We start from the raw sequence: 24,845 nt of genomic DNA, 5'->3' as shown, positions 1-24,845 counted from the left end.
TCTTTGACAACTTGGAGCAAGTACTGTTTCTGATCTTCATTTTTTGTTCAGCTACAGTTGAAGTCTTGAATAAGCTTCACCCCTCTTTCAGCAACATCACTGACAACTTTTCTGGAATGCACAATTTTAGCAGCCTTCTGAAAGTCTTCATCATCAGCCCAGTCTTCTGAAGGAATTCTGAAGAATGTTTGTGGCAGATCCAGAGTTTCAAAGAAACCCATGGTGCTGGTGGTGACAAAATCACTGATCTGCTTCCCTTCATAATCTGCTTGATTAAGGGCATCCCAACGCTTTAGTGGAACCTCTGAACCTTCATTTTCCATCATGTTGTGAACCATCAGCTGCTTCTGCTCTTGTGTCACACTGGAGTCACAGAATGCCAGGCCAACCAGTTCTTCACTCAAGTACCAAAGATGTCGGCCGAAAGCTGTTAAGGCTGCTTTCTTGACAACTGAATTTTCATACTGTGACAACTTTTTAAGGAATGCCAAATCATTTGCAGGGGCTTTCGCTGGTGATGGGGCTTCAAACCATGCCCTGATGTACAGGCTTTGTGCAACCTCTAAAACATCTCCTTTTTCCTCCAAATGTTTTCCTAAATCATCTTTTGAATGCCAAAAGCTAATGCAGGGTTCTAATTGAGGTTATCTGAAACTTTATTTTTTACCATGACTGTTGGACCACCCGAGGGCTATATGTTCCTGGTTTCCTTTGATTTTCTGCAACTTTGTTATTGATTTGCGTAGAAATAGTGTTTATTGAGAGAATGTTTGGAGGCTAGTGCAGACTGCAGTGTGAATTTCTGGAACAGTAAGGTAAGGTGCAAAGTTAGCTTAACCTCTAGAGTCTAAACACACAGCAGGCACTTTTAAAGCAAAACATATTTTTCCTCAAATGTCTAATTGGATATTTTTTTAGGTGGAATTTTAGGACGTTCTGGAAATTTATGTGCAAGGTAACACTGAAAACTGCTGAGGTGTTTAGGGATTATTTGTGTGCATGTTAGAGGCTGCAGCCGTTTGATTGCTTCTGTACCAACAGAAGTCAATAGCTGTGATATGAAGGGGAGGTGGTGGGAATGGGAATGGTGTGATGGGCTCTGAGCTCCCACAAGCCTGGAAGCGGAAAACGAAACTGCTCATGTTCACGTTAGGAACATCCTTTCAGTGAGATTCACAGCCTGGTTTCCCAGCGAGAATATTGCTGTTTTATTTTTAATTGTTTGGATGATGAAAAATGGCTGCTTCTTGGTTATCAATTTAACTGCAGTCTCTCGCTTACACACACACACACACACTTACTGATATCGCTCCTGTCAAAGTTGCCAGTGCAGTACAGTAGAAAATAAGATGACAGATAGGCACAGAGATGAGAGAGACAGCGATTTATGCTTCCACATTCCTCGGTGCTCTCTCACACAGGCTATTTTCAGACACCACACACAAACACAGACACATAAACTAACAATGTGTCATTACAAGCTCATGCCATAATATGTTTGCCATGCCCTCCCACAATACTTTGCTCCGCAGCCCAATGCCATTTAGTGATCTGCATATAAACAAACATAAATGAGATTCGTGTGTGTGTGTGTGTGTGTATGTGTGTGGACACCCATATGTGTGTTTTGTGTGTGTATTCTTATGTAAGCATGCAGCCTCCTCTTGCCTCCAGGATGATGATGGAAAGTGTTTGTCATCCTCCCACCTTTCTCTCTATCTGCCTCTCCTGCTCTCTTTCTTCTTCCATTCAAATCAAATATGCTTTATTGGCGCAACTGAGACATTTCCAGAGTAACACAACTGAACCGACACACACAAATAGCTAATTAAATACCAATTTCAGACTCGTATCAACATCAATGTACACTGTAGATTTGTTACTAAAACAGTGTCACATGCTGTCAGATGTTAAGCTCCCCACACAAATGTGCAGAATAGTAGAGTGGGGGCGAGTGAATGATCCTGCAGTGTGTGTGTGTGTGTGTGTGTGTATGTGCACAGACACTGCATTGCATCCAAACTGCCATTTAGAGAAGAATGAACAGTCAATAAGTATTTGTTTTCTGACTTATTGACCAGACAGGTATAAAAAAGAAAAAAAAAAGAAAAACTTAATAGCCCTTTAATACAATTTACCTCTGAACAAAATCAGAGCATATGCATGTTTAATTACTTGTATTTTGCATAAAAATATCTTAAATAATGCCAGTTCCTTCGTTTTGTTCAAGTATTAGAGCTGTGTGTTCTCAGAAGACTCGTATCTAAGATTTTCAAGCATTTAGTCTGTTGTGCTCTGGCAACCCGAGGCAATTCCCTGACACTTTTTTTCTAAACTGACCAATAGAGGAAGAGGGAATGAGAGTTAAAGTGGTTTATGGTAGTGTTTACAACAGCTGAACATAAGGAGGAGTCCAAGAATCCAACAGATATAGACTGCTTTATAGGAGGAGATAGCCTGGGGACTATTGTACACAGAAGGATTTATAATTTGTTGGATAAAGGCACTGACCAAAACATGGAACTTGTCCTTTTTGTTTAGTGGATGATTCTGTTTGCCTTAGGTTTATCTCATTAAAAGTTCCACTGTAAAAGTTTGGTGATGTACTTTGACGAACTGAATGCTGTTTATTTGAGGGCATCATTTCATTTTCCTGTAACCAGAGAAAAATAGTTCTTGCTCTTATGACCTGCTCTTATATTACTTATTTTCTCTCTATTAGATTATATTGTCATTAAATGCAGCGTATTTTCTTCAGTTTATATTGCCACCTAATTGTAAATTTATGCAGTGTTATGAGGTATTTTTCTTTATTAGCTGGGTCATTTGTGCAATGCCTCTAGAAAGCAATAAGGTTCAGTTATTTGCTTTAATTATATAACATAAATAGGACTATGAAAACATTTACTGTATAGAAACATATGTGACATACCAATGTTAATGTTAAATATGTTCCTTGATTAATCTAAATAGATCTGTCTTAAAAACGGAAATGTCCCATGAAGCTGTAAAGTCAGGAAAATGGATCTAACTTGCTTTTTATGCCATTTCAGAAGTTTGTTTGGAATTGTCTCGACACTTAGATGGAAACATTGTCTTCTCTTGTACGTGTCTGGTTTTCTACCTCTGTCAGTCGACCGCGATCTCTTCGATTACAGTCGAGTCCATTACTGTCACTCTGTGTTTCTTTTATATTTTAATATAAAACAGCCTGACCCAATTTGGATTTCTTAAATAAAATATTCATTGCTCTTTCCCAATTCATGAGTATTTTTTTTTTCACCCCAGAGAGCCTATTATGAAAATACACCCTTTCTGTTTCTTCTTCCCTTGTAGCCTTTTAATTACCGCCTTTACATTTCTTTTTAGTCACTGCCATTTTGCCCTATCTTACCCACATCACTTTTATATTTCATATCAGACCATGCTGTGATGTAAAATATTCATCCAGATTAGCCTTTTTATGTGTGCTTATTTGGCTTGTTATTGACTGCTGTGTTCCCATGTGGACCTCAAACAGCTCAAAACCTTTCTGCTTGAACACTTGTATTTGTACAGTATTTTTAGCAAATGCAGAAGACGTGGGCAGCCAAATGAAGACAGTGTTACTCCATTAAGAAATTCACAGGTCAGCAAGCTGTGAATGACTTAAAAGGATAACATTTATTCACTACCGACTGTACACTTGTGGTTTATCTTATAGTATATATTAAATGAAAAACAGAAAACAGTCAGTGCTTGCAAGGTTGAAAATAGAGAGCGAGGAACTATTTTTTGTAGTGACTTCCACACGACTTTTTCCTCTAAGGGATGTATCACTACTGTATTTAATTTACTGACCATGCAGATGTTTATAAAAGGTCATAAAATCCAAACAGAGAAAACTGAAGCAAAAGTGACTTTTCCAACAAAACCGAGTATAAAAACAAGCATCTACAACAGCTGCGGCATGCAAACTAACAGAGTTTTATTGGCAAATCAATGACATTTCCATTTTAACTACATAGACTCTGAAGGTTCAAATGGGTCATTTTTAATGCAGCTGAAAATCTGTGAAACTGCATTTTATCTGATTTTTCTATATGTATTGATAGGATTAGTGACTCAAACCATCAAATTTTTATTTTCATTTTCATTCCCATTTAACAAATTAAGTCCAACAGAGGTAGTTCAGGTTATACAATATTACTGGAATGGACTCAGAGAGCAAGAATACCAACAGTGAGCCCAAGATGTAAGAATGTGTCATGGGATACCAAAGAACACAGTGATATTATAAAAATAATATAAGAAAAGAAAAGTAAGGTTAATTACTAGAGCCCGACCGATTAATCGGCCGGCCTATTAATTGGGCCGATTATAGCGTTTCACCGATTAATCAACATCGGCCAATATGTAGCCGATGTGGCCGATATATTAATTTTTGCTGCACGGAGATTTTGTCGCTCGCTGCTCCTGTGTGTGTGTGTGTGTGTGTGTGTGTGTGTGCGACATGGAGAGTCAGACGAACAGTAAAGCGAGTTAGTTTCACTTTCACTCCTGCTCGGACAATGACGCTATCACCCTCCCCCATTGGCGAAAATCAGGAACCGCTACCGCGCGCTCTGATGTGGATGGACCGCTAAATCCCCCCCTCCCCGAAAATCACGGACCCCCTGTCTTATAAAGTATTCAACCCCCCCCACACACCCATGTCCATGCACTTCCTGTCTGCCTCACAGTTTCATTCTGCCAGCAGGCCTGGGGGTTAATAGTGTAGGGGAGACCAGGGACAGTTGTAACACAGGTCAGTTGTAACTCTTGCTGTTGCTCCAATCAGGAACAACTTAGGACTCACCTAATTCACTCTGCACATGCTCAGTTTAGTCCTTAGTCCACATGGGAAGTTGTAGTGCCGTGAGGCAGACGCATCAAAATTTGTTAGTGGAAACATAATTGTGTGGTAAGTCATATTTTTTGCTCTAATTCTTTTTGTGATTGCATCGTTTGCATTTGAAAGCTGTGTAAACTATCTTTGTCAAATAAACAAAGATTTATGCAACTGTTAATCCACCTGTCCACAATTATCTAATATAAGATTATTATATCCTGTGTAGATCAGTGTTCTTATTTCATATATATGCCAATATATCAGTTATCGGCCAATATCAGATAACGGCCGATATATTGGATATAGGCTTTTTTTAGTCCCCAAAAATCGGTATTGGCATCGGCCCCAAAAATCCCATATCAGTCGGGCTCTATTAATTACACACACAACAAATACAAATGCATACATAACCTACAAAAATCCACAAACATATATAGACAAGACAGTGGCTCAAAAGTTCTTAAACATCTTAAATCAGTAGATGCTTTTGGTTGCCTGAGACTGTTTAGGTTTTGGGAGGTCTTTGTAAAATTCTTGTTGTTGCTTTGAGATAAATGCCTTCAAAGAATATAAGACTCTCCGACATATATGTGCGACGTGGTAAGGTGTATGAATGAGACAAGAAGATGTGGTATCATGAAGGAGAGTGTATTTGGCAGATTTAGTCTCAGCAGGGGCTCAGAAAAGCTTTTTGTTGTTACGCATTTACCGCATTTCCATCTACATACATGCTGCCCCTGGTGTAAATGCCAATGTGAATAAATTGTATTTGTGATGACAAGACAGATTAATAGTTTTTTTTTTTCTTTCACCTACTTCTTCTTTTCTGGTGGGGAAATATATCTATGTGCTGTAGCCATTTCGATGACAGTTTGAAATGAATGGTGTTATTTTATCAACATCAAACACTTAGAATGCCTCTGAGAGGATGAAAACACACAGCAGCACAACAGAAAATCATCACAGCAAGAAGGTCCTTCATTGTGTTTGGGATGATGAGATCTACTGCACAAATGTCTGGCCGGTTCACTTCCTTTGGCTTTTAGTGCAGCCCGGCGTATTGTACGACCAACAAATCCTTAGACATTTTCACAACCGTCTCATCAGTTGCAGTCATTCTGACAGTGGAGTGATGGTTTTTGGTGTGTGAGAGCACTGTAATCACCCAGTGACCTTGATAGAAGAGTGTTTGTATATTTTTAAACAAACCTCAGAGCTCAGAATTAAAAGTGTGACTCTGTACAACTGTATAAACTGTAGCGCATTAAAGTTAAATACACATTAAACTGTTAGTTAATGAATCCCTCAGTTTGGTGTAGCATCTAATGGCCTTTAAATATCAGTATCTCGGCGCAGCTCAGTGCTAATAGTTTAAAACTCATTTGTGTACTGGATGGGAATCCCATCATTCTGTGCTAAGGCATATTTATGCATGTGGCGCTTGTGCTGCTTGGTGTTTCTAGTCTCACAAAGTTTATCTGACATTACAGATGTTTATTTCAACAACATACACAGCCATACACAATTTGATCACTCATTTAAGGTTTATGCAGTGGCCTTAAATGCACCACATCCGAGCTAGGCTTCACTTACAGTCTGAAAGTAGCCTGGTTTCTTTTTGATTATGTGAGCACAGAGTGTGTTTTTCGAGCAAAGGCTAGATCCCAAAATCCCAAACCAGCTTTTATCAAAAGGCTGCTGCATTTCAAAAGGGATTCAGCCTCTTAATACTTTACTGTGGCAAAGGGTAGTCCTGTGACGAATGCTTCCGTTATGAATCCTGTTTGTGACGCTGGTTAAAACACACACAGCCAGCAGACACGAAGCGTGTTAACCTTAAGAGAGCAATGCCAAGGATCAGTGCTCTGCCCTAGAGCTGCACTTGAGACTGTACACAATGTATGTTTCTTAGAGGCTATACGTTAGACATGTGACTGCTGTGTGCATTGAAGTACTGTTGCACTGAACATGCAGTGTGGAATTTTACAAGCTGTACTGATCTGTTCCTGCATGAGAAAAAGGTTTCGGTTTCTTTTCATGTTATTTTTTTAAAGGTGCCCTACCACACATATTTCATTACTTTTGGGGTCATGTCTGAAGTTCTACCATGGACTGCAACTTTTTTTTGTGGGGAAAAAATGCTAACGTGGTATAGAAAGCCTGCTGGAAGACTCAGCTCGATTTCCGCTAGTTCTCATGAATATTCAACATGCTAATTTGCTTGATTGGCTAACAGCTAGCCAATGAGAGCCTGGCTTTTCAGCATCCTTTACCCTGTGCAACAAGTAGAGGAAGTGGCGAAAACCGAAAGTGAAACTTAACATGCTTTGAACCTCTGACTCCTGGTTTCTATGCCTCTCTTGTACAACGGACCTTACACGGAATTTTCACAACTTCTAACCTGTATCCACTGGACCCCCCTCCACTGCTCTATGGGCCCACGGGGATGCTGGGCCCCATGAATTTGGTCGTGTTTACCCCCCCTTTCCGGTGACCCAGCTTGCTGTATATGACAACTAACATTGAGCTAGATATATTCTGTGGATGTGGTCTCACCTAGGAGAGCTCATGAATAGTAATGAGCTCAAGCATTAACACGTCACACTGACCAGCTTTTCTAATTAACCTGATTTCTTTGCTTGTTTCTTTTCAGTGGCAATAGCAGACAGAGGAGGTAGTGGTTCATTTTCAAATTCACTTCATAACACAAACTAGGGATGTCCCAATTCGATGTAAAGGTTGGTGTCGGCTGCCGATCTGGCATTTTTTAGAGGACACGATTTAGTCACGAGATTGGGCCGATCCGGATCCGGTTCTGAGGGGGGTTGTAAACACACATCATGGTCCCTCAAATTAAAGTTTCCAAAGGTAGGCAGAAAGAAAATTAGCTTCACAATGGCGGGAGGCTTAGAGGAATTAGTAAAACGTCTGTAAGTTTTACTTTCACCTTTATGGTCCGGTAGTAATGTGTGAGTTGGGTTTTTCTCAACCAGTGGGGCTTTTGTGGAATTATTTGACCCGACCCAACCCGCCCCACAAGTAACCCGCTGATTTGCGCATCACTAACGTACAGCATGGAACACATCCCCAGATAATCCCTGGAGGGACCTGTCCAGAGACTCGCTACAGCAGTGGCAAACATATGGCCTTCGTGCTAAAACCGGGATGCCAAAGGTTCTAATTTGTCCCACAGTATGAATTTGGAAAGTGCAAAAATTATATTGAAGTTATTAAAAGTCAAAGGTGTCATAGTTGTTTTAGTTCAGGTTCCACATTCAGCCCAATTGAGATGTCAAGTAAAATAATAGCATTATAACCTATAAATAATGACTCCAAATTTAAATCAAAATTTCGTTGTAAAAAGTCAGTATCGGATCAGTATCAGATTGGTATCAGCAAAACTAATCCTGAAAAAAATCGGATTGGAAGCAAAAAAAATCCAGATCAGGACATCACTAACACAAACACCTATGGACCTAACATATTTAAAAAAAATACAAGTAAAAACAGTTTTGTGTGGCAGGGCACCTTTCAGGATGTGTCTGTGGTAGTTAACAGCTCATCTTCTCCTCTTAGCACTTGAGAAAAGCCGTATACTGTTGAATTTCATGTTTTAGATTGTATCAAGGGCTCATGACGTATAGACTGCTTTACATTTTAGGATAGGAGATGCACGTTAATGGCACCGCAAGCCCTCGATCTATCATAAAGCAACAACCGTTTTAAATCAGATATTTCTCAGCATCACTGATGTATGCACTCACATGCACTTTGAGGGGTAGTGATAGTAATGTTATGGCATGGAAATTGTCTTGTGAACACGATATCATCTGATAACCAGTGATGGATGCGCTCTGCCGTGTTTTGAAAAATCGTGCTGTGATGTAATGGTGCAGAAAAAGCGTTGTGGACCAGACATTAAACAGCACCGCCATGAATCAGGCACTTAAAGTACCGTGGTTAGGCTCTTACTGCCAAGATCTCCTATTACACATCCTCCTCTCTCTCCGTCCACTTTTTTTTTCTTGCACTTATTCTCTTTGTTTTCCAGTCATTCACATAAAGTGTATGAGTGTGTTTATAACTGGACCTAAAATCAATACTCAAGTAGTGCATGTGCGCTAGATACACTATATCTAATGTATGCTGCTGTGTGTGTGTGTGTGTGTGTGTGTGTGTGTGTGTGTGTGCATCCGAATACATACATTTGCATTGGCGTGTAAGTGTTTGGGCTTGCATGTGTGTTTCCATTTGTGTGTTCTCTCATTTCACTGCTATCACACTGACCTTGACTGTGATCGTCTCGTATTCCTGGCAGCTCATGTACTCCTATAAATCATCTGTCTGCCTGTATCTGCCTTGATTGGTTTGATTTCACCCATTAAAACTAATTCAGTCAGGAGGAGCAGATAGTGATGGAGAGGAGAGGGAGGAGGCAGGTTATGGAAGAATGTGCCAGCCCTGACACAATGAAAACATGCATATGGGTAATAATATAAATATGATTTGCAAGTCAATACTAGCAAAGTGAATTGATTGGAATTAGTCGGATGCTTTTGGTTTGTGCATGTCTAGGTGTGTATGAATCTTTGTGCTTGTGTTTGTGTGTGTTTACCTGCCTGAAGTTATGCAGATTGTATTTGTCTTGTGTCTTGCATGCACAGCACCCATACAGATGAGAGTAGAGCATATGTGTGGGTGGGATTCTGTTTACTTGTCTGTGTGTGTTTTCGTATACCGGTGATTGTTTGTTTGTGTACGTGTGTGTGTGTGTGTGTGTGTGTGTGTGTGTGTGTGTGCTCATATAGGTGCACTCAGGGCTTCTAGATCTTCCCTCTATTTGTTTGTGTGTTTGGCTGTGCTCAGGGCTCATTCAGTCTTGAAGTGCACTAATTAAATAAATAGTAATTGTGATGTATTTAGGCAGCTGCTGACCCCTGTTGTTCAAGTGGGTAAAGCCATTAGTTTAACCATCAGGTTTGCTCTTGTGGACACACAAAAAACAAATCCACAGGAGTGGAAGAGGGAGTGCAGGAAGCCAGGAGACTCGTTAAATGACTTGAGCTTTAGTGCTTTTTGTACAAATAACCAAAGTGTATGCTTAAAGTCACAAAAAAGGGTTTTCTAGTAAGATTACAGAATGTACATTGTACTGGTGAAAAAATAATACATATTTTTGAAAAACTGATGGAATTATTTCAAATTTCGTTTACCACTGAATGACCGATTTTATATTTAACCTCATTTCATTTCAACTTTAAAATGTTTTCAGTTATCTAAATTATCGTTACAGTGTCCATGCATTGGACTGTAGAGATATAAACAATGGACTTGGCAGTAGTAGGTCATTCTACCTCTCTCTCACAGTGAGAAAAACGCCACAGGGACTTTGGCCACAGTGTAGAAACAACATTTAAAATCAAAGAAAGTGACAAAGTGATAAAAAGGTAGAAGCACTGTTGCCGTTTTCATCACTGGACACGGCTCTAAATGAAAAGAATGAAGTTTGATGCTGAATGATATCGTTTCTTATACACTGGTGAGTTTAATTATGAAGGTATAAAGTTATTTGATGTTTTGTTTGAAGAAGAAAACATGATGATACCATAATACAGATGTGTGTAAACAATTAAGTTTGTAATTTATATTTTACTCAGTGACATCGATTTGTTGGTGTTTCTGATTGCCGTAAATGTCTTACGGTTTGCAAATTTCCCCTGCAATTTGGAATGAAAGTAACACATATAACCCTATTAAGGCCCAAATGACGCACACTGTAACCATGGTGAACACACTGAAACTAAACGGCTGTACAATACACCTATTCATATACAATAACCATTTACAATTAATGATATGAAATAGGGGAAGGCCATACATGATCTTAATCTTTGCATGCCACATTCAATAACAGCTGATTGAAATAAACTGGACCAAATGCACCATGTCAAATGAAATGACTGAGATATGTATTAGATAATCTCATATTACTGTATTCTGCTGCAGCAAGCAGGAATCTGACAAATGAGGGAAGAATGTGCATGAGCCGAAGAATTTGCACCACCATCGTAATATCTGTGCAGTAATCTACAAATACTCTCAGAGATAGACTTATGCAGTCCGGCTCTGTAATGATCTAATTTTCTATGTCACTTTAAATCTGGAGGGTGATTCTCTCTCTCTCTCTCTCTTTATGTGTGTGTGTATGCGTTTCATTTTGGTGCAGCTTGGATAGTACTTGTTCCTGTAAACAACATCACCATCCTCAACATGAGCACAGCGCTCTGAGACTGTTGAACACTTCACCATATGAAGTGTTTTCCTAACTCTGACATGACTAATGTATTTTAACACCACAAGTACCATAGTAAACTACCTGACACTCCTCAGTAAAGAGCCCTGCACACCGCTGGATGACGCTTTATGATGACAGAGTGGTTTTCTACCACTAATATGTGTTTGTGTTGTGTTGTAAGGATGATGGCAACACGCCTTGCACTTTAAAGTCACACCAACTGTCATGGACATAGAATAGACCTTAGGTTACGGAATGTGGCTCTTACCTTTCCATCCATTTCTTACCCAGTTAACCTCCTAAAACCAGATTGTCCTCTTTTTGACCTTGTCAGGTTGCCTTAATACCTGCAAAACACCGTCATCACACACTCTCTGACAGTACACTCTGTACTGGATTGTTACAAATCTACACAGTATAATGTTTGCACTGAATAAAACATTTAATGATCCCTATCTGTGTCTGGATGCAGTTGTTGGCAGTTCTGCCAGACTGTACAGTATCCATGTTTATGCAGCAAGGGAAAACATGGTCATGCCATGGATATATGATATACCTCCTACCAAAATGAACTGGCATAAAGTACTTATGGAGGACTTCCCTTTGGGATACTTGACATTGCTGCTTCACTCAACATAGGGACAGTTTATGTGTTCAACTCTTAAACCCATTTTTGTTACAGAAAGCACCTATGCACTATACCACTGATATTTACTTTATTGTTCCTTTTTCATTATACATTTATATGATTAATGCAGTATGATTGTGTAGCCCAGTTTTGTACTTTCCCATCTTGCTGTGCCAGGCACAACAAACCCCACCCCTCGCACATATTGTAGCTTATTTTGGCATTGATCCAGCTGATGTCATCATGTCTATGCATGTGCTGATATCAGCATATCAGTTGCTTCTATATATGTGCCAAGTTTGAAATAAATTGAAGCAAACTTGATGTTTTTATAGATATTTGAAATTTCACCCATTAAAAGTAAATGGGAGAAAAAACAGATTTAAAAAAATTCATAAAAAATTTGAACTTTGACCTACTTTTCCCAAAATGCAACCACATCTATTCTGGGTCACTGGTAATCTATAAACCCAATTTGGTATGGATTTAACCAATAGTTTTGCTGTTACAGACATTTGAAATTGTGCCCACTGTAAGTAAATGGGGAAAAAATAGATTTTAAAGGTGCGAGACGTTCGTGACCAATTTTTCATCAAATCTGTAAAACCTCAGTCATAGCCTAAGTATCACAAATCTGTAAGTCTTTCTGTGATTGCTTTGTGAGATATGCTTTACTATAAAAATATAGGACCTCAAATGTTTCATTCACTGACTAGATGTGCATTAAGTGTAAAAAATCTGATCAGAAACCACAGACGTCTCCAATCGCTGTTTCTTGGCAGCCTTAAAAGAGTTTATGCATGTATGAATACTTCCGAGGCGTCGCTTTTAAATGCCAAGCCGTTCCACTGGTTATCCCTGTGTGATGTGAATGCAGCCTGAGAGCAGTTTCAGTGTATGGAGCGTGTGGAGAATCCATTTGAGCTGTCCGGGAAGCCAGTTGTTCATATGTGAGCGAGCCAAGGGGTGAAACTGGCTTTATGGGAGACCCTCAGAGGACTGGAGTGTCACAAGGCTTTCAAAGACGTGGTTAAAGCATCGTGCACACGTGTGAAAAGGAGTCATATTTTTTACACCTCTACACACATATCTTAATTTGTCTTTCTTACCCATAATCCCTTTGGATCATTCCCCATTCCATTTGATCCTGGAGGTCCAACATGTCACCTCAAGCTAGAGCAAGTCAGTGTGTGCAACATGTTTCTATGTGAGGGCATTTCTATATAATTAAGCTTAGTTCTGGTGCAATCTTTTCTTCGGAGTGTGACGAGTGACATATAGTCTTTGTGGCCTTTCAGTCAGCACTGTATACGATTTGCATGTCACGTATGTCAGTGCGACATCATCTATCCTACCTTGTCTCCTCACACTAAATGAAATTCGTCCCTCTCCCCCTTTTCCTTTCACACCTCAGCACTCATTTTAATTAGCTCGCTCTCTGATCTCTCTCTTTTTCTCTCCCTCTCTGATAATTCTCCCTTTCCATTTCTGTCTCACTCACTCATTTGCTCTCATTCCAGTCATTTCTTAGTGTAATTAATGAGCTGATATGTGCTTTCATGTCACAAGGGTCATGAGCTCTCTCCCTTTTCCTCTCTGCGTAGCACAAGTGCATGAGTCATCTGACGCTCTATTCAGCGGTTCTGTCTTTACGTTCGTCTTTTACGACACTCAAACTGAGAGGGAAAGGAAAACAGGGGTAGAACGACCTCCGACATCACAGCTCAGCAATTACACTCAGGACTGAAAGAGGTATATAGAGAAATTTAATTAGGAAGAAGAGGTGAATGAACTCAGAGATGGGTTGAGAGTCAGTGAGACAGTGAAAATGCAGTATTTATGTTAACCTGCAATAGGCTATATAGACAAGTGTCCATTACTATTACAACTCCAAATACTTTTCTGCAGACCTTTGTGATTGTTCTTGCTGTATCATCACCTTATACCCAAAACTGACCCATTAAAGCCAATCCAACTGCCATAAAATAAATAAATTAATATACCTGTCTCAATGACTCAGTTTTATCACAATTCTTTACATTGATCTTTGAGACTTATTTTGCATATCTTTTGACAAGTAAAAAGTCACTGCTTCCGTTACCTCTTTTCACCATTTAAAGAGTGCCTTTAATAAATGTTTGTGTTAAAGTTATTTGCTTTTCTTAAATGCTACCTGTTGCCTCTAGCTGCGGTGTGGCTGATCTTCTAGTAGTTTTGTTGTCAGGTGATTGAACAGGTTTGTAATGTTGCCATCTGCCATGCGAACTGTGTTTGTGCAAATTTTGCAAATGACTGTTGTTTGCGCTTTGTCATTTGGGAAAAAGCCAAACCAATTCCATACGATGGAAGTGGAATTCATTTTAAGAAGCAACTCGTCTGTTTTGCTGTCAGCCATGACTCCCACTGCACAACGTGAAATCCACGTGACGTGGACGTGAACTGATGTGATGCGTCTGTGCGTTGGCATATAACCACATCCAGAGCCGTTGAATACTCTGTGGCTGTGACTGCATCATATTATAGACGATTCCATGATCTCTCTGTTTTGTCGGATCGTTGATACGTTCTAATCCTTCACAATCTAATTTCGTCATATGCACACTCCTAACCTGTCTTGTATATAGTGTGTTGTTACCAACACATAGATAATATAGCTAATCAGAAAGGTCTTTTTAAAAACCATTATTCATGAAAATAAACATGGACGCCATGGTTTAATTTCACTTAATCTCAGATAAAAACTCATTTGCAAACAAAATGTGTCAATCTGTGGCTGAAAATAGTCCCTACCAAACATGCACTAATGTTATTTATTGTGATCTAAACTGTTCTTTCCATCATTCTGGCTTCATAAGGATAATCGAAGGGGACTGCCAGTCTAGATTTACATCACACTTTACATATTTGACCTTAAATGAATCTCATCTAAAATGTTGTTAAAGAACAACAGAGCAGCATCTTCCAATTTTCTGCCTCTACTGTGCATTCAGGCAGAATACTGACTGTGGGTTATTTCAGCATTCAGAACCCAAATTAACTTATAAAAGCATTTTTATGCTTCAAGCCCTCTGTATATTTTTCTCTTGCCAGACTGGGATGTTGCAGTTGGGTCATTCTGTCTTTCTGTCCACAAAAACGAACAGAACACTTACAGAAAATTTAACACAAAGGAGGTCTTCATCATAGCTCGATCCTCCTCGAAGATTTGTCAGATTCTATTCTGCATTTTTTTTATAAGACTCTTCACCATTGTAAGACTTTTTCTCAGAAATGAAGGTTACTGCTCTGAAAAAAAAAAAAAAAATCCATGTTAACACTTAATAATACCATCCATTTTATGTTTTCATTTTAAAATCCACCATATCTGATAGGCATTAACACTCCCTGTGATAATGAAACTGACAGTACTGACACTCATATAGCATTCACTCCACCCATAGTAACTACAAACTATTCATGATAAAAGCAGGAGTCCAGATCCTGCTGTTTCTTGGTGTGAGTGTTTTTTTTGTTTTTTTTTTTAACCCCAACCCCCGAAAGGGAGGCAAGGGGTATTGTTTTTGGTTCACTTTGTTTTTTTCTTTGCTTGTTTCTTTGTTGACACTCTAGCAGCAAAACTATTGGTTGAATTCCTACCAAATTGGGTTTACAGATTGCCAGTGACCCAGAATAGATGTGATTACATTTTGGGAACAGTAGGTCATGGTTAACATTTTTTAGGAATTTTTAAAATCTTTTTTTTTTTTTCACATTTACTTATAATGGGCACAATTTCACATGTCTGTAGCAGCAAAACTACTGGTTGAATTCCTGCCAAACTGGGGTTATAGATTGCCAGTGACCCAGAATAGATGTGGTTACATTCTGGGAAAAGTAGGTGAAAAGACTTTTTTTTTTAAAATAAATTTTACTTCAAACTTGGCATATATATATAGAGGCAATTGATATGCAGACATCAGCACACGAACAGACACGATGACATCAGCTGGACTGATGCCAAAATAAGCTGCAATACATGCGAGGGGCGGGGTTTGTTGTGCCTGGCACCACTTGTTGTTTTTTTTTTCTTGTTTTTTTTTTATATCAAGTGGAATTATGCAGCACGGTGGATATAATTTAAGGAGGTGGAGGTATTGTCTACTTTCTACATACATTGTCTGGCCAAAAAAGAGTCCAACATTAAATACTTCACTGGATATTTGTAAATACATTCACTGTGGCATCATTTATGCCATGCAATACTTATGCAATGTCACCAAAAAAAAAAAAAAAGCCTCAACATTCATTTCCATCTAGAGGTGTATTCATTTGTCATTACGATATTCTATTAATGATGGGAGGGTAACATCCCTGCATCAAGTCTTCTCTGGCACATCCCAGGGATCCTTCATGGGGTTCAGGTCTGGACTCAGTGGTGGTCAATTCATGTGTGGAAAGAATGTCCCATGCTCCCAAAACCACTCTTTCACAATCGGATCCTCATGAATCGTGCCATTGCCTAATCTTCATGCTCTCAAACTGATGGTTGTTAAAGAAATGAGAGGCTACTCATTGCATCAATTGAGGTTAAAAAGTTTGTTTTCAGATGAAACACTGCATCACTAATCACTGCAATGACACATGGTCAGTCACCTTTAAAAGGTAACAGTAAAACTGGAATGCAGTCTGTGTTATTAGTGGTTTTGATTCCTTTGGTGTTTTAATGCAGCTGTCTTATGAGTAAATATATTAATGGACTGTCAGTTAAACAATGTGAATTACAGATCATTTGTCAGTTTAATGAAATTCAGAAGCAGCTCAAGTCAATAATTCTAAAAATTATCTTAGCAAACCACAGGCAGCGGTCAGGCTTTGGTTTCCAGTTTGGAATTATTAGTCACTGCATTGACTGACTGTGTCTGGGAAGAGCAGTGACGACACACCGAGTTATGAATTTCACACCACAGATGGAAGCAAAACGCAACCAAAACGCATTTTTTTCCTCTAGTGACTGGCCTGTCGTTTACTATTTTATTAAAGAAATGAATCAGCAAATTACACGAGTAATATTATAAGTGCAGTCATCACAGTTGTCTTTTTTAATTGATACATGTATAAATATCATCATTCGTATTAGTTAAACACAGCAGGGTGATTGTTTACTCATGCCTGTTATGGTGATGCCACTGTCCCTGGCAATGATTTGATTGTTTTGCATGAATTAGTCAGTTTCTAAGCTATGGCAAAAAGGAGGGGGTTCTTAATTTCATATATCCTTTGATTAATAATACCCTTACTCATATGAAGTAAAATATTTGTTATACACCACACAGTTCTGATAAAATTAGGCCCTGTTTTATTTATTTATTTATTTTTTGATAAAACCTCTCATCAGCCGAGAGCTCACAAAGTTACTTCTAATATGATAAAAGTGTGAGAAAACTCCACTGAGATGCAACCTTAACTGTTCTTTCACCCTCAACAGCCCTGTATGTTTGTGTATGGATGTATAATTGCTTATGCATGTATATGCGTGTGCGTTTGCCCTGTGATCCCTTTAATCCTGATTCTCCCATATCCTTCAAACCCCAATCAAGGTTGTCATTAATGAGCATTTTGTCTCTCTCTGCTTCACCCCTTCTCTCTCTCTGTCTAAACCTTTTCCTAATTAACTACAAACTCTGCTGCTTGCTAATGACACCCCATTTACGTGTGTGTGTGTGTGTGTGTGTGTGTTTGTATGCTTGCACATGCACAGCAGAACTATTAAACAATAAATGATTACAAACACTTGGTGTAGTTTGATAGGTGAAACCTAAACTTCATCACAATGTGCTCTTGCAAATATGTGAGTCATAAATGTTCAGGAGTATTTATTTGATTTGTGACGATATAAACTCACAGTGCAAGCTAACACCACGCAATAACAGCAAACCTCCTGCAACAATAATCCGTCTGTGTCATACTGCACTTATCATCCTACATACTGAACCTTCAATATAGCTTTCAGCATTCAGACTGGCACACAGTTTATTTGATAAAGTCGAAAGTGCATTAGATGATAAATAGTCTATTAGCCTGGTGTAGCACAGGAAACTCATACTAAACAGTGTCAACATTGTAAAACATGCTAGAAAGTTTCACTGTGCACTACATTTTCTTTCAGATATCAAGATCCTATGTGAGTAAATGATTATTAACCTTTTCAGGAGAATGTCTTCATGCATTTTTTGTCTTTTTTCTTTGAGGAAACGCATCACAACCCCCTGTCATTAACATCCTTGTCATTCTCTCTTTGTCTCATTTTTCAGGTGTTGTGTCCAAGTGGGGTGGTAACCATGGAGAGGATGTTACTGTGTGTGATGCTTGCAGTTGCCATGGCAGTGCGGGCACAGATCTGCCCCAAACGCTGCGTCTGTCAGATCCTGTCACCCAATCTGGCAACCCTCTGCGCCAAGAAAGGTCTGCTGTTTGTACCACCGAACATTGATAGGCATACAGTGGAGCTCCGGCTGGCTGACAACTTTGTCACAAGGTAACACAAGAACCAAGCAAGTCGTTCATCACGCCGCTAATATGGCAGATAGCGCTTCTGCTATTTATGATTATCTTACAACCACACCAATTACACTACAATCTTTATGACAGAGATTAAAAAGATTTAGATTGTGATTTTTGCAGTAGGTTATATCAGCTACAATAAATTTAACCCATCATGACCCAAACATCCACTGTCGACCAAAACCATCTAGTGATCTAAACTGTTTAATACCTGTTGATCCACTAATCCTATCAATACATGTAAATAATGTAAAATGCAGTTCTTTTCATGATCATCAGATATGACCCATTTGGACATTCAGAGGCTCTGTAGTCAACATGGAAACACCATCATCTTTCACAACATTGATTCACCAGTAAAACCCATGGGGTTGGATCAATAACAGCGGATGGAGACACTTGGTTTATGTTCAGTTATTGATAGATTTGACTAAAAAAGTCAATTTTTCTTCAGTTTTCTCTGTTTTTGATATAATAACCCTCAACATTAACGTGAGTTTTATGACCATCTATATGATCAGTGCATTAAATATCGGAAATATTTAATGTTTTCACTGGAAAAATGCAAAATAAGGAGGATTATTTTAGAATAAATGGTGATAAATCACTTGAGAAATGTTAAATATAGAGAAAAAAATATTTGGGAACTGCCACAAAAGTAGCCCTGGGTCTTTATGGGTTAAACATTCATTAAAGTATTTCCAAGGCTGTGCAGCTGTTACATCTACAATCTCCCACAGGTATCTAAATGTCTTTCATTATCCAACATTTTAATATTTTAATTGAAGTAAAGAAAATGTTGTTATTAGCAAGCTTGGTACAAAAGCCACATTTTTTTTTTGTTTTGTTTTGTTTTTCACATTTGCGGTGGCCATCTGTTCGTATTGGATCCTCTCAGGTCACTATGGCATGAATAAAAGAACACAGATCAAGAGAAGGAGAGCGACAAGAGGACTACCAATCACAGAGCTCATTCACCTGTTTTTGCCCAGTAACTATTCAACAGAGGATCAGCGAATGTGTTTTCTGGCCTTGGATCATTTTTGTCAATGCAAATTGCAGCGGTGTCAGGACAGGAGCAGCCTTCAAACACACTGATGCATTATTCAAACATGCCTTTTAAATCCTCCATATCGGGAGTATTTATGTTCACTATAACTATTATTAAAGTTAAAATTTGACTCTTGTTATTAGCCCTAATGTTGCACCTCACAGTAATTCAGTAGCTCTTGTTTCTACTTCTATTAAACTATTTCAACTGGTAAAATTAGTCCTGTGAAAGCCCAGAATTTGTGTTAAATTACATTTTTGATCTTTAATCACTCAAGCACACAGTGTGGATGAGGCTCTAACACCATAAATCTGTTTGGTCTGATTCTCTACTGAAGTATCTGTAAACTGACTTTACAGTGTCCCTGAATCATGTCCCAACTAAGCAAAGAGCAGATACCTGGTGGCCTGTCCTGGCTGTATATCTACGTTGTATTTGCTCAGATTTAGCCTCAGTCTTTGGTCCACGGGGTATGCAGTTTCATATGAGAGCTGGTCTGATCAGTTTTCCTACCTCTGCCACTGTATAAATGTTTCCCCTCATCTCACCAGTAGTCCCCCTTCTCTGCCCTCACTTCAAGTACCTGAAAACAGACTTATCCTAATCCTGTCCTCACCCAAAGAACAGATCCATGCCAGCTTCAGACAGAAACCATCAAACAAAGCTGAGCTGCTCTTTTTTTTTTTTTTTTTTTTGCGCCAGGAGTAGCATAAAGCGGCCAACAACAATGTGAAAGACTGCTGAAAAGTATGCCAAGATCTGCGAAAGCTGTGATTGAAAATCATGGTTATTCCACTAAATATTGATTTCTCAAGTCTTCCAAAGTTAAAACATTGGTATTGTGTTGTTTCAAAATGAATAGGAACCTGTTTTCTTTATTCAACTTTTAAGGTCTGAAAACATTGGCTTTTTGTTACTATTACTTGCCATTTTTTTGGGAAATAAAAGCTCTGAACGACACTAATTTTATTTGGATTTGGGAGTAATGTGATTGGTATTTCCTAGAATAAACAAACACATTCATTTTATTCAAACACACAGTGGTCTCTGCCTGAGCATCTGATCCACTACTATCTCGTGACTACTGAAGCATTTCCTTGGAAAGTTCAGTCTTAATCTGTGTTCGTGAACAACTTTAGCTCTAAACTAGAAGGCAAGTCACTGATCTATGATGCCATCCCTCTACTAAGCCTGAAGCTTGTCTAGCATCGATGAATAAGACACTGTGAGTTTTTGGGCAGAGTGACATCACCCAGGGCACATTTATGGGGATATGAGCACATTATCTGCTGGCACCAGAATGAAATAAAACTCATTTGGGTGGTTGAAAAGAAGCATATCCTTCGAGGCCTCAGAGTAAGTCATAGTCTGTTCATAGTCAATGGAGCAGCTCAAGGCTGTCTCCTGATGGCATTGCCATTTCAAGCCTTGGATCTGTGGGTTATGGCCATTAGAGAGATTGTTCATGGTCACAAATATTGAATGAGCTGCCCAGGACAAAAGGAATAGCATATGTGAATTCTGTTTCAGTGTGAATTTAGCTTTCAAATATTGAGCATTTTCTATTAAACGATTGCTTTCAAGTAAATCACAGATAGAAAACTAATAAAAGACTGACAAGCATACATCACCTTTTGAAGTAAATATTGAGATATTTAGTCTTTAGTTATTAAATGTTGCCTAAAGGGTCACACACAAAGCTTCGCCCTTACCAACTAATGCAGAGTTTTTCAACCTTGGGGTCAGGACCCCACATGGGGTCACCTGGAATTCTGAAATTTCTAGTAATTGATAAAAATAAAAACTTACTAATAAAAAAATATATGCTGAGCTGAGAGGGACAATCCCAATACATAAAAGACATGATAAACTGTGAAGCTGAAACTGAAGCACTGTGGTACTGTTTATCTTTCAAATGTTCATTGTGGTCGGTTTCAGATGCTGCAGCTCTTTCATAATTCATAGTTTGAGTTATTGTTTGTCCAGTATTAACTGTCAGCCTTGTAAGCAAGCTGGACTGACTGTACATATCCTGACCAAGGAAAAGAAAATTCTCACTTTGTGCAGTAATCTACACCTGGCTTTTCTGCCTCTGTCTGTAATAATATACATTATATAGACTAAATGTTGTCTAAAATTAACGTTTATTTGCATGCATACATACATACGTAGTATAGCAAACTATTACATGATCAAAAACAAATTAATTTTGGCAAAAAAAAAAAGTCTCCATTTTGCATGTCCGGGGTTGCCAGAAATCTGTGATGTTAAAATGGGGTCACGAATCAAAAAAGTTTGGAAACCACTGAACTAATGTGTCACTGCTCGTCCTTGTCCACAGTGTGAAGAGGAAAGATTTTGCAAACATGACACGGCTGGTGGATCTAACATTATCGAGAAACACCATCTCATATATCACACCTCATGCCTTTGCTGATCTAGAGAACCTCAGAGCCCTTCACCTCAACAGGTATGTACAGACACTGACGTTGGTGTAATAATATTTGATGAAGCTGTACTTATTTCTAAACCTGTACAATATTGACTGAGACTGAGGTTTCTATTTTTCTTCAATGATTGCAGTAACCGCCTGACGAGGATAGGGAATGATACATTCAGCGGGATGTCAAAGCTTCATCACCTTATTCTGAACAACAACCAGCTGGTGCTCATCCACCAGGGAGCGTTCAATGACCTGCTGGCTCTGGAAGAACTGGACCTGAGTTATAATAACCTAGACTCGATTCCATGGGAGGCCATACAGGTCAGGATGCACTAAAGCTGCTACAGCCTTTCACACCTGTTCTTTATATCCAGATGTTACAGTATTGGTTTCAGTTTTTTTTTTTTAACATTCCTATGCTTACAGTATCAACTTCATCCATGTTCTTTTGTATGAATTTAACACCAAGGTCTGTTACTCTCACTGAAAGCAGAACGATAATATTTTTTTTTCGCCCTCACAGAAAATGACGAGCCTCCACACGTTGAGTTTAGACCACAACATGCTGGAGTATATTCCAGAGGGAACATTTTCCCTTCTACAGAAACTCAACCGGCTGGACGTCACATCCAACAAACTCCAAAAGCTTCCACCTGATCCACTATTTCAAAGAGCACAGGTATTCTAGCTGTCCGCTGTATGCATACTCTGAACAACTGAAATAATATTTGTGATGGTCAAATTCAGCTGGCACTATTTTATTTTCAGTTTAAAGATCCTTTTCCTTTGTGTAGTTCCCTTTATGTCCAGAACAAAAGAGATGATTAAAAAAACTCAACCATTTTAAAACCTTTCAGCCGTTATTTATACTACCATTGAAGGAGCACCAATTGAACCATAGAGATTTATGACACAAAAGCGCTGCAGATGAACTTTGACATTTGACAGTATTGATTTCTGGTAGACATAAATGTGCATTTCTAGGTTATTACCCCACCCCTTGAAGGAGAGACAAGGGGTGTTGCTTTTGGTTCACTTTGTTTGTTTGTTTGATTGTTAACACTCTAGCAGCAAAACTATTGGTTGAATTCATACCAAATTGGGTTTACAGTTTGCCAGTGACCCAGAATAGATCTCATATTTTGGGAAACGTAGGTCAAAGTTACAATTTTTAATGAATTTTTAAAATCTTTTTTTTTTTTTCTATTTACTTATAATGGGTGAAATTTCAAATGTCTGTATCAGCAAAACTATTGGGTGAATTCATGCTAAATTGGGTTTATAGATTGCCAGTGACCCAGAATGAATCTTACTACATTTTGGGAACAGTAGGTCAAAGTTAAAATTTTATTCTGAATTTTTAAAATCTTCCCATGTACTTATAATGGATAAAATATGTGCGAGGGGTAGGGTTTTTTGTGCCTGGCACCACTTTTTTTAAATGTATTTTTATTTTATTTTGCACACTACAAAAGAGTGAAAAAAAAAGAGTAAAAGAAGTGGATGTAATCGATAAATTAAACTTTATACATAAGGATGTATAGAGATTAACCCTTTCATGCACAAATTATGAGGACCTTAATCAAAATTCTTTCCTGAGTGTTTTTATTTCCCTTTAGGCATGAAAAAAACAATGCGACTGAAAATTTTCTTCTGAAAAATAAATAAAAATAAATAAATAAAATAAAAAAAATAAAAAATAAAAAAAAACATTTAAAATAATTTTTAAAAAAAAAGAAAAAAAAAATCTTGTGAACCTATTTTTCATGAAGTTGCAAAAATGTCCATTCGGCTGGACACCACACGTTTAATTTTTGATGCACAGAAACATGTATTTACTGATAAATTGTGTGAAAACTATGGGGAAGGCTTGTAATTCTGGGGGTTTATGATCAGGAGAGATCTACATAATGTTACCAATTCATGTCAGAAAAGATATGTAGTGTCTTAAAACGTTAATAAAGATATGTGTAAAAAAATACAAAACAAAAAAAAACAATGAAAAGAACAATAAAATCCATGAATATACAAGAGAACAGCTATAGAATAGCTGTCCACTGTAGTGACCACTATGCATGAAAGGGTTAAATAGAATACATATTATAAACAGACAATCTATTACTGATTCATTCTGTAGATGGATGTGTGATTGTGAGTACATGTATTTGTTCTTTGTAGGTCCTGGCCACATCAGGGATCATCAACCCCTCTTCTTTTGCGCTGTCATTCGGTGGAAACCCCCTCCACTGTAACTGTGAGCTACTTTGGCTAAGGAGGCTAAACCGAGAGGATGATCTTGAGACGTGCGCCTCACCTCAGCATCTCTCTGGGAGATACTTCTGGTCCATCCCTGAGGAGGAGTTCCTGTGTGAACCACCTCTCATCACCAGATACTCCCATGAGATGAGGGTCCTGGAGGGGCAGAGGGTCGCACTCAGGTATCAACATTTGAGACGGAAATTAGTAAATGTGCAATCAGTAAAACGCAAGTATTTAGAGTATTCCGCATGTTCCTCGGTATCCCATAACAACTGTGCACACACACATGCACTTTATAGTTGTGCTTTATGTTTACAAGGTGCTCAGGTGAACATGAAATGCCCTACTATTCAATGAAGCACAAGGCAGGGACATCACAGTGGAAATTTAAGGAGGACAAAACTAAATCAGACAACAACAGGTCTGAGGGAAGATGATTACTTCATTTGCATATATATTGGTCACACGATTCCAATCATGATAGATGTTATGTTTTCAAATATGGAAATATGATGAAATTGAGAAAATGGGGGCAAAGGAAATCAGTGCGGTGTTATTATTCTCTCTCCTTTATCATGTCCAGCATCTCCTTCATACATAACATATAAGTAGAGATTAGCAGAGGGTACACTCACCTAATGTTTTAGAACATTTTAATATTTAGTCTTTTTTTTTTCTTTCTATTTTTAATGCATTAACGTGGTATGACAGAGGGGTGATATATGGAAAGCTGTAGAAAATGTAACTATCCGGTTCAAG

General features: G+C 38.5%; 1 protein-coding gene across 2 annotated transcripts in view; it reads left to right on the top strand.

Annotated features, from left to right (window-relative positions):
• Positions 1–24,845, top strand: part of lrfn5a (leucine rich repeat and fibronectin type III domain containing 5a) — a 153,573-nt gene that overhangs the window by 105,715 nt on the left and 23,013 nt on the right. For both annotated transcript variants that reach the window (XM_030126156.1, XM_030126155.1), the window contains 5 exons: positions 18,084–18,307; positions 21,726–21,854; positions 21,968–22,148; positions 22,351–22,506; positions 24,006–24,265. In XM_030126156.1, coding sequence (XP_029982016.1) covers positions 18,111–18,307; positions 21,726–21,854; positions 21,968–22,148; positions 22,351–22,506; positions 24,006–24,265 — 923 coding nt within the window. In that variant the 5' untranslated portion in view covers positions 18,084–18,110. The remainder of the gene's footprint in view (positions 1–18,083; positions 18,308–21,725; positions 21,855–21,967; positions 22,149–22,350; positions 22,507–24,005; positions 24,266–24,845) is intronic.

This window comes from Sphaeramia orbicularis, chromosome 22 (assembly GCF_902148855.1).
Source record: "Sphaeramia orbicularis chromosome 22, fSphaOr1.1, whole genome shotgun sequence".
Lineage (NCBI taxonomy): Eukaryota > Metazoa > Chordata > Actinopteri > Kurtiformes > Apogonidae > Sphaeramia > Sphaeramia orbicularis.
This window is presented reverse-complemented; position numbering and strand designations above follow the sequence as displayed.